The sequence below is a fragment of the Mytilus californianus genome, unplaced genomic scaffold (genome assembly GCF_021869535.1).
Source record: "Mytilus californianus isolate M0D057914Y unplaced genomic scaffold, xbMytCali1.0.p SCAF_70, whole genome shotgun sequence".
Classification (NCBI taxonomy): Eukaryota; Metazoa; Mollusca; class Bivalvia; order Mytilida; family Mytilidae; genus Mytilus; species Mytilus californianus.
In genome coordinates this window covers 748,412-760,152 of record NW_026262724.1, presented here as the reverse complement: position 1 = coordinate 760,152, position 11,741 = coordinate 748,412, and the positions used below count along the sequence as shown (strand labels likewise).

General features: G+C 32.5%; 1 protein-coding gene across 5 annotated transcripts in view; it reads right to left on the bottom strand.

Annotated features, from left to right (window-relative positions):
- Nucleotides 1–776: 776 nt before the first annotated feature.
- LOC127710315 (uncharacterized) overlaps nt 777–11,741 on the bottom strand; it is a 644,133-nt gene continuing 633,168 nt past the window's right edge. For 2 of the 5 annotated variants that reach the window (XM_052216114.1, XM_052216118.1), the window contains 2 exons: nt 8,501–8,797; nt 1,195–3,395 (listed from right to left, as the gene is read on the bottom strand). In XM_052216114.1, the coding sequence (XP_052072074.1) occupies nt 1,225–3,395; nt 8,501–8,797 (2,468 nt within the window). In that variant the 3' untranslated portion in view covers nt 1,195–1,224. Of the gene's footprint in view, nt 992–1,194; nt 3,396–8,500; nt 8,798–11,741 lie in introns of those variants that run through there. The other 3 variants (XR_007986108.1, XM_052216116.1, XM_052216117.1) reach the window with 3 other exon arrangements.

Here is an 11,741-nt window from a genome sequence, read left to right as displayed (position 1 = left end):
ATTTTCACCAACAATCAGATTTGCTCTAAATGCTTTAGTTTTAGAGATGTAAGCCAAAAACTGCATTTTACCCCTATGTTCTATTTTTAGCCATGTCAGCCATGTTGGTTGGCAGGCTGGGTCATCGGACATATTTTTTAAACTTAGATACCCTTATGATGATTGTGGCCAAGTTTGGTTAAATTTCTCTCAGTAGTTTCAGAGGAGAAGATTTTTGTAAAAGATTACAAAAATTTACGAAAAATTGTTAAAAAATGACTTTAAAGGGCAATAACTCCTTAAGGGATCAACTGACAATTTCGGTCATTTGACTTATTTGTAGATCTTACTTTGCTGAACATTATTGCTGTTTACAGTTTATCTCTATCTATAATAATATTCAAGATAATAACCAAAAACTGCAAAATTTCCTTAAAATTACCAATTCAGGTGCAGCAACACAACAACGGGTTGTCTGATTCGTCTGAAAATTTCAGGGCTGATAGATTTGTCAGATTTGCTCTCAATGCTTTAGTCTCAGAAATATAAGCCAAAAAACGGCACTTTACCCCTGTGTTCTATTCTAAGCCATGGCGGCCATGTTGGTTGGCAAGCGGGGTCATTCGGACACATCTTATTAACTAAATACCCTAATGATGATTGTGGCCAAGTTTGGTTAAATTTAACTCAGTAGTTTCAGAGAAGATTTTTGTAAAAGTTAACGCACGACGACGGACGACGGATGCCAAGTGATGAGAAACGCTCACTTGGCCCATTGGGCCAGGTGAGCTAATAAAAACATTAACTTCATGCTTTTGGACTATTAGTCACCAATGTAATCATCAACTCAGTAGTTAGTGCTTCAAAACTTACATGATTAATAAGCGACATTTCTTAAATTGTTCATTGATAAATTTGAAAATTATTAAGAAACTAAGGTTCCAACGCCCTTTTGCAAAGTTGACCTCAGATGGACTTGGCTATTATTTTTCAGGTCCCTTTGGTCATATACCTCTTCACTTATTTCGGTACTTATGACCCCTTGGCTTACCAATATTTGGCTTTGCCTGTTCTAATTAAGATAAATCCAGAAAAGAACTTTTCATATTTTACATTAGACACGTTCTGTAGGACAAGGTGAGCTAATAAGAATGTTTTGTTAGAATAAGAATAATTGTGTAACAAATTCTTTTAAAAGTAAGACTAAGCAGTGTATATTTTACAATTCCATAGTTTACCAATTTATTATGAAAGCAGCTTGACGATTGACTGATAGTCCTCTTTCTTCCCAAAAACAAAAAAAATATTCATAAAACCTTCAAAGCATAAAACATCATTCACATCATGTGTTTCTTTCTTATTAGGTTCCTCTTTCTTAAGACTGAATTTTCTTTTAAAAAAACTTGTATCTTTTTTACTCAAATCCTTTACTTCCTTTTTTTCATCATCAACATCTTCACATTCAAGTTTTTCAGGTGAAGCAATATCAACCTTTGTTTTGTGGACTATTGGTTGGTCAATGTCTTTGTGTTTTGAGTTTTCATTGCAATACTCAGCCATCCCACTTCTAGCAAATCTCTTTAGTCTCTCTCGTAATGTCTTTGAAAAATTAGTCCTCAAATTCAGAAAGTCCAAAATTTTTCTCTTTCCCAAGAATGCTGCAATATCCAGAGGAGTATATTTCTTAACATTTTCTGTATCAAATGTATATTTCATTTCTGCATTCACAGATAAGATTGCAGATGCTTCCTTCTGACTTAAACTCATCAGATAATGAAAGAAAGTGTTTCCATATTTATCTAAAGGTTTACTCCATAGTTTTACAAACGATTCCAAGTGTGTTCTATTCTGAAACTCTTCCAACAGAATTTTAAAAGTCTGATTTCTGTTGGTTTCATATCTTCTCATTGCAGCTAAAAACAACGCACTGAGTATAAGGAAATCTGATGTACCAGGTCCATATATCCATGGATCTCTACCTTTATATGTTAATTCATCAACTAACACAGTGATGTTAGAAAAATTAATTTTACCTTCTAATTTGATGTTATTTTCAGATAAACTTCGATTGTCAAGTGATGGAAGACCACTAGTGTGTACTCCCAAACTATTAAACAGAATGAATTCAATATGCTTAAACATCATATTCACAAGATTATTACCTGTTGAATGCCAGTATGAGTAAATATATTGTGCCACATGCAGCAGTAAAGAATGATCCTCAAACGCATGTCTCACCAACCTCTCACAAAGGATGTGATGATAATGGTTATTGATGTTAATAACTAATTCATTTTCCAAACCAGTATAAACTTCACTCCGAACAAACTCTGTTATATTGTGTAATGAACCATTTTGGATTAGATAAGGAATCATAGAATCAGACGACAGGAACATTGCTTTCAACAGACATGGATGAAGAAACTTGTAAACACCCTCATTGAATGTAAGGTATGTGTTAGTCATTCTGTGTAATGCTTCTTCTATTGCTTTTTTCTGATCCTCATTTGAACCAGGTTTTTCAGGTATATATCTAAACTGAAATATTGTTTGATATAGTTCAACAAGATCACTGCAGAGATTGTTGTCATTTAGGGTTAGTTGGTGATTTTTCAAAACATAAACTAAAACACAGTAGTCAATTATTGTTAGTATGCAATTAGCATGATTCAAATCTCTTCTAGAAGTTTCATAAAGTTCTCTCAGTTCTTCAAAAAGATATCTTGGCGGATTGGTGAAATGTTTTTCTCCTAAATGCAAAAATTTTCTCTCCAAACAAAACGATGAAGCACACAAGGGGAACCCCTTCCATGGCTCTTCATTCTTAATTATTTTGATGGCATCCTCATCGAGTCTTACTTGTACAGACAAATCAGTTAGAATTTTTGGATCTCTGAAATTACTGTCATATGATGCTGATGATGCAATGTTATTCTCTTTCATGTATCTTCTTAACATTTTTTCTTTTTCTTCAGGTGTTAAACAATTGTTAATGTCTATAAATGCTTCACTCTTCAATTTATTCATTTCTGGTACATTTCTCACTATCTTTAAATCTAAATTCCTGCAAGTCAATATCACTTGTATATTTCTTTTAGGTAATAATGGTAAAAGGTCTTTCATAAAGGCATTGAGAGAATCTTGAGTATACTGTTGATCATCAATGATTAGCAATGCATTACCAATATCTGTATATATTGAGTGATTTTCTGACAAATCTACTTTCAAAACCATATAATCTTTCTCATCAAAAAATGATGCTAGTTCCAGACATATTTTACTCTTCCCTGTTCCTTCTCTGCCAGTGATGACCACTATGTTATTTTCTTGCATATATTTATCTATATTGTCACAAATGGCTGGCCGTATAAATGTTCTGTCTTTTCTGTGTTCACAAAGGGCATTGTAAACCTTGACTGAAAAACATAACATAAATATGGTGCTATAGTTATATTCGAACATACATTATATATTTTAACCTACTTCTCTGCATCAAACTTTATAGTGATATCATGAAAACAATGTCACATAAAAGAGAATGTAAATATTCATTATTTTTTTCTAATATTCTTTTCAAACATCATTGCTAGCTGCTTAATTATATGACACAGTTCTGATATATTAGTCAAGGTGCAGATAACACCTACAAGGCCTTTCAATTCATGCATGGACCCCATTTTTACTACAATGCATGGTTGCTCAAGCAATTGCCTATGATATATTGATAGTAGCATATCATAACAATAGACTCTCAAATGGCAGAAAACTGTATTTTTGGTTACTTGTATTTAAGTGCCAATGTTAAACAATCAATTGTCTTAATTCCTGAATAGTTACATTATTTATGAGTGGAAGTTTCTTGGTGACTAACAGTCCATCAGCAGAAGCATCGACCTAGTGGTAGTTTATAACATTAACGATATCAACTTTTCTGCAACATATGACAGGATAGTATCCCCTCCTTCTGAGCCTGGTTTAAACAAGAGGCTCTCAAGAGCCTGGATCGCTCACCTGTAATTTTTTACTTAAATCCTTCATCAATGATTATTTTTGCTTTTCAATATACATTTATGAGTGCCTTAAAAATGCCCTTTAAATGTTCTTTGTATCTGTCATATTTTCTTCAAAAGCAAAAAAAAATGCATTTTACCCCTATGATCCATTTTAGCCATAGTGGGTATTTTGCTTGTTGTACAAGGAAATAAAATACAAAATTTATACTAGATACTCTGAAACTGATTCAGCCCAAATTTGGCTGAAATTGATTCTGCAGTTTCAAAGGATTTTTTAAAGTAAGCAAACTAGATGAACAAATTGTGAAAAATTGTCTTTAAAGGGCAATAACTGCTTAAGGGGTTAATTAACAATTTTGGTCAAATAAATTTATTTGTAGAAATAACTTTGCTGAACATTTTTGCTGTTTGCAGTTTATCTTTATCTATAACAATATTCAAGATAATAAACTTAAACTGCAAATTTTCCTTAAAATTATCAATTCAGGGGCAATAACCTAAAAATCAGATACCTGATAATTTCAGGGCAGGTAGACCTTGACCTAATGATTACTTTACCTTTCTTGTCTGATTTGCTCTAAATGCTTTAGTTTTTGAGCTGTAAGTCGAACACTGCATTTTACCCTATGTTCTATTTTAAGCCATGGCGGCCATGTTTTCTGAGGAAACAGAAAATAAAACACAAACTTTATTCTAGATAACCTAAGAATCATTCAGCTTAAGTTTGGTTAAATTTAGTTCAGTAGTTTCAGAGGAGAAGATTTTTTAAAGTTAGAAAACATGATAAACAAATTGTGTAAAATTGTCCTTAAAGGGCAATAACTCCTTAAGGGGTCAATTGACAATTTTGATCATATAAACTTATTTGTAGATCTTACTTTGCTGAACATTTTTGCTGTTTACAGTTTATCTTTATCTATAATAATATTCAAGATAATAACCAATAAAATGCTTCGCTGAGCGCAGCCTGATACGACCGCAAAGGTCGAACCCTGAACAGTTGGGGCAAGTTTGGACATAATATTCAAGTTTGATACTGTCTGAATTTGGATTGTGATCAAATTTTGACATAATATAGGTTTCTGACACAAAATGAATGTGGTCAAAGGTCTTAAAAATTTGAAATGGAACATTTAATTTACATAGAATGGTCTGATATCCAAAATCGAACAACATGGTTAGATTCAGCATATAAGAAAACACCAAAAATTTAATTTAGTTGAAATTAAAAACAGTTTAATTTTGGACCCTTCAAACCTTCATATGGAGTAATTTGAAAACAGGGCCCAAAATAAAAATCTAAATGCACAATAAGATTCAGCATATCATACAGCCACAATAATTCAGTGTTTGATGAAATCAAACAAAGTTTAATTTTGGACCCTTTTGACCTCAATGTAGATCAATTTAAAAATAGGGCCCAATATCCAAAATAGTAATACAAGATTAGAACCCCAAAAAATTTAAGACTTTAAATTAATCTCATTGAAATTGGTTAAAAGATTTGTATTTATTTTCAAGTATTGCGCAATACTGTGCTGTTGCGCAATACTGTGCTATTGCGCAATGCTGTGCAATTGAAGATTTCTTGCTATTGCGCAATATCACAGCGCAATACTGTGCTATTGTGCAATACTGTGCTAATGTGCAATACTGTGCTGTTGCTCAATACTGTGCAATTGAAGATTTCTTGCTGTTGCGCAATACTGTGCTATTGTGCAATACTGTGCTATTGCGCAATACTGTGCAATTGAAGATTTCTTGCTATTGCGCAATACTGTTCTTTTGCCCAAAACTGTGCTGTTGCGCAATACTGTGCTGTTGCGTAATACTATGCTATTGCGCAATACTATGCTATTGCGCAATACTGTGCAATTGAAGATTTCTTCTTGAAGCTTTTCAAATTTCTAAAATTTTGAAGAAAAAAATATAAACCCCCACAAAAATTTGAAAAAAAATCGCCCCCCAAACTTTTTGAACCCCTCCCCCACCCTTAGAGTAATTACTCCCGAACTCAATTCCAGCCTTCCTTTTGTGGTATGGAACCTTGTAATACAATTTTAGAGAGATCCATACACTTAAACACAAGTTATTGTCTGGAAACTAGAAAAATGCTTGTTTTTGGCCCCTTTTTTGCCCCTAATTCCTGAACGTTTGGGTCAATTACTCCCCAAACTCAATCCCAGCCTCCCTTTTGTGATATGGAACCTTGTGGTACAATATTAGAGAGATTCAAACACTTACACACAAGTTATTGTCCGGAAACTACAAAAATGCTTGTTTTTGGCCCCTTTTTGGCCCCTCATTCCTAAACTATTAGTACCATAACCCCCAAAATCAATCATAAGCTTGCGTTTGTGGAATTGAACCTTTTTGTAAATTTCATAGAGATCCATTCACTTAAACTAAAGTTATTGTCCGGAAACCAAATGTGTCTTCGGACGACAACGACGCCGAAGACATGATAGCATTATACGAAATCTTTTTGTAGTCGTATAAAAACTGGAAAATTTCCTAAAAATTACCAGTTTAGTGGCAGCAACCCAACAATGGGTTGTTAGATTCATCTGAAAATTTCATGGCTGATAGAACTTGACCTAATGTACAGTTTAACCCCATATCAGATTTGCTCTAAATGCTTTAGTTTTTGAGATATAAGCCAAAAACTGCATTCTACCCCTATGTTCTCTTTTTAGTCATGGCGGCCATGTTTTTTGATGAAACAGAAAATAAAACAGAAACTTTATTCTAGATACCCTAAGGATCATTCAGCTTAAGTCTGGTTGGAATTGGTTCAGTAGTTTTAGAGGAGAAGATGTTTGAAATAGTTTACACCGGAAGGACGACGACAGACGCCAAATGATGGCAAAAGCTCACATTTCCTTTGGAAAGGTGAGCTAAAAATGTTGGACAGTCTCAAGTTATCACAAAAGTATAATTACATTGAAGCTCCAATTTTAATCAATCAAAGATCAGAACTCATAAATAGCAAACATGAAAATCTCCATATGGAACCTGACCCTTATCTCTTCATGACAAAAACAAAATTATAAAATTTAGGAAGGATTGATAATCTCTAATTTATTTAACTGAAACGACATTGATGCCGTTTTTTTTATCATTTAAAAAAAAAAACTTCTGAACACTAAAATTGAAAGTTGTAAACATCTTACTTGACCTATTATTGGTAAATAATAAAAGAGAGGCGAAAGATACCAAAGGGACATCAAAAGTTGAAAATAATAAAAAAGTGTGAAAATTGATTGAATCAACCATTCTCAAGTTATTGCATAAAAAAAGACATGAAGTAGTACTTCAAGAACCATAACTATATGAATGGCAAACAAATGGCACAACTTCAACATATATGCAATCTTCCAGTAAAGTTTTAGGGATCGGTGTTGTTTTTTATACAAAACTTGTACTCTTTTTCATAAATTTTGCTGAAAATGACAACTTCCAAAGTCTTGAAAAATGAGAAAAAATCATAAAAACAATTCCATAATAGCAGGTGCATCACTTTAACTTATGTGCAATCTTTCAGTGAAGTTTAAGGGATCTAGGTCAAAAACTGTTAAAGGAGTTGCATTAATTACACAAAATGTATACCCTGTTTCATAGATTTTGCTGTAAAATGACTAATTAAATTCTCAAGTCAAGACAAATGACAAAAAATTCATCAAACAATTCATTAACAGCAGGTGCACAACTTAATCTTCCTGTAAAGTTTCAGGGATCTGGGTTAATAACCGTAGGAGTGATTGCACAAATGATCTACACACTTTTTACCGATGGCTTGCTCATCTGTGCACCTGACACCACCAATAAGCCTGTTTCGGACTGCCTCTTTCCTGGCTCAAAACAAAGATAAGACAAAAAGCAAACTTTAAAACACTACATAGAAAATTAACGACTGAGCAACATGAACCTTATTAAAAATCTGGATCTCAAGTTCTCTGGAAAGGTTAGCAGATTCTAATGCACATGTGGCACCTGCGTTTTGCCCATGTAAATATCAATTATGTAATAGGTACAGAGAACATTGCAAGGAAGAGCTGGCAACTAAAATGACACTAGATAAGTTTTACGGTTGCAATTACAAATTGGGTTACTATTATTATAAGTTGCACTCGTTCAGATTCATCCAAATGTCTTGAACAAGAAGGAAATAAATGCAACTTACTAAAAAATAATCTTCTATGTAAAGTAAGCTTTAAATATGTTCAAAAGAAGAGATCATCAAGTCACAGACTTTTCAATTAAACACAAAGAAAATAATTATCATTAAGAGGAATAGGTTTAACAACCATGGCAACTGTTGAGAATTGGATATCACTTGATATTAACTCTCCTTCTTTAAAATAAATAGCAATGATAAACTTGACAAAGGCTTCTTCATTATCATATTGAAATTAAATAACTTGAGTTGATATCCAATTCTCACTCTTTATGAACCTTTAAGTATTTCATATATAAATTTCTATGTTAAACCAAATGACCATACATACCTTGAGGTATTATTTTCAGTTTAAATAAAGCCTTCTGTGTTTCTCCATTATCATATATCAGCAAGCATAAATATTTTCCAGCATTTCTTATTCTTGTGACCTTTATAGTCAGAGATGGAACATCAGGGACACCTCCACTGAACTGTTCATTACTAATGTCCAGCTCTGTCCATATGTCAATTTTTTTAAACCATTTGACTGCTATCAGTTTCTGTTGATCATCAGAATGCTGTTCCATAGTTATATCATCTCCTTTATAAACATTGTATACAGTTGGTTTTGACTGTAGATCAATGTCTGAAAACAAGAAACTAAATATTTAGAAGCTCAAAGAATATTTATATTTCATTTACAGATATTGAAGTAAATAAACAGTACACAATTCATCATGTTCCATCTTGATTTATTACCACATCTGGTCACCAAAAGCATCATAGTCCTTGTAGTCGATGCTTAGTTAATACATTTTATAAATTCTTTAAGCTGATAGATTTTTATATATTTATCAAAGTTTCCTGCCAATGCACATATTTTATCTATTCAAGGGCAATAATTCCAACAAAAAAGCACACATTATCATGCTAAGCTTATCACCACTAGTATTGCAAAGTTTCAAAATACAATAAGGTGTCTAAAAAGCAATCACACTAATCCATGTCATCAATGCGAACCTGTGGACTAAAAGTTATTCTATTCAGTAGTATTAACTAGGGATAAATGTATAACGAAAAGTATTAGTTCATTCAATGTATTGACAAATCCAAAGAATGGGCAGACAGATCTAAAAAAATCACAATAAAACTCATCACTGTCCAGCTGCTGACTAAAGATGAAGTCATTCTGTTTAATAATATATCAGGAAATAGAAACAGAAATACTTTAATATATATATCTGACAAGAACTATACATCTGGGAGCCATTACCAGACCATAAGATATAGGCATAGACAATAGACACCCAGTTTTTCTGTGTCACATACACCACATTGCACCAAGGCACAAAACGCTATGTGCCAAGCTATCCAGCAATTTTCATTACAAAAAGCTATCCTGCAATTGCATTTGGAAAACTTCTTGAGAGACAATTTTATTTTTTCAAAATCATGGTTTTTGAATTTTTTGTTCGAAAAAAAAGACTTCTACACTACTAAATGCAGAGACCGATTTCATTGAGCCGCAACTCCTCTGAAACCATACAAAGTCGGAAATATTTGTGTTATGACGTATAAATGTAGTGTTTTGTACTTCCTAAATTTGTCTTTGAAACAATCTTTTTCCACAGAAAACGACAATTTTTGAGAAAATATCTAAATTCGGAGACAGTTATCGATCGATGTCTTATACGCTTTCGCGTATGCTCAGTCGACTTACTGCCCGGGAAATTCAATAAACTCTTTGTTTCAACACTTGCCCAATTGTACCACGATTTCGCGGGTATCTTCTAGTATATATTAAATCAAAGATTTTTATATATATTCCATTAACAAATTTCTAACTTTAGTTTAGAGATTTCTAACTCATATTTACAGTTTTATAACTAGTATTTACGTTAAAAAAATCATGATGACGAGTCAAACAAAATATTATTTGATATGTCCATGATGTGATTTATATTAATGCCTATTTAACCCACATTTGCAATTTTTAAACTCACACTAAAAAAGTAAGACTTTTGATGTAAAATCAATTTTCTCATGGAAAACCGTCAATGCAACTTCTATTTAAAACTTCATAACTGAAGATTTTCGATTTTGTAACTCACATTTAAGGGTCTATAAATAGCAATTTCAAAAGAAAAATCGTATTGACGATTCTAATAAATTGCGATATACTTAGTCCATGGTATTATTCGTATTTACGCATTTTTATCCCACATTTGCCATTTTCTTACTCATTTCATACCTTAATAAACAGCTGCGCCATGAGTGCATGATACGCCCGTCGTCTTGTGTGTGAATTTTTATGCAATAAGCATAAATAGTTTCTGACATACGGCGTGACATGCGAAAACCCCCCCTTTTTTTTTTTACAAAAAACTCAATATCTCTAAAATGAAAATTTGAATCAAAACCAAAAAGTATACAGATCTTTAGATTAATATAACTAAGAAGTGTGTTAAAATTTTAAGCAATAATCATCAATCGTTTTTGAGATACGGCGCGACATGTTAAAACCCCCCTTTAAAAAAAAAAAAATCAATATCTCAAAAATAAAATTTTGAATCAAAACCAAAAAGTATACAGATCTTTAGATTAATATAACTAAGAAGTGTGTAAAATTTTAAGCAATAATCATAAATCGTTTTTGAGATACGGCGCGCCATGTGAAAAACCCCTCCCCTTTTTTTACAAAATACTCAATAACTCAAAAATAAAATTTTGAATCATCACCAAAAAGTATACAGATCTTAAGGTTAATATAACTAAGAAGTGTGTAAATTTTTAAGCAATAATCATAAACTGTTTTTGAGATACGGCGCGACATGTGAAAAACCCCTCCCCCTTTTTTAACAAAATACTCAATATCTCTAAAATAAAATTTTGAATCATCACCAAAAAGTATACAGATCTTAAGATTAATATAACTAAGAAGTGTGTAAAGTTTTAAGCAATAATCATAAATTGATTTTGAGATACGGCGCGACATGTGAAAAAAAAACACACACCTGTTTTAGTTACTAAGTCCCGTAACTCAAAAAGTTTTAATCTTTTTTTCACCAAAAAGTATACAGATCGTTTGATTATCATAAGAAACAACTATCTTAAGTTTCATGAAATTTGGATAAGTCATTCTCAAGTTACGGTGCGACATGTTTACGCCAGACTGACAGACGGACAGACGGACAGACAGACGGACAGACGGACGGACACCGGACATTAATTGACGGGCGTATAAAAATGTTTAAACCATTGTCGTGACGTCAGCCTATTCATTTACCGTGGATTCTTTTTCTAGAATCAACGCTTTATAAATCTGTCGCTGAAATGGATTCACCAAATTATTGTTTCCTTTGTGTGCCCAATTTCATTAAGTTTGAATTAGCTACTTACTGATTTCTGTTCACTAATGGAATGGATTTAAAAACTTACCTTTAATTTTAGTAATTTTTATATGCCTTCACTGGGAATCGAACCCGTCCTTGAAATCTGTTATGTGTGACTGACATCAATATATCGACAAAACCTCTCGGCTACCAATTGGTTACAATTTATATGTCTATTTTATATATATAAATGAACAT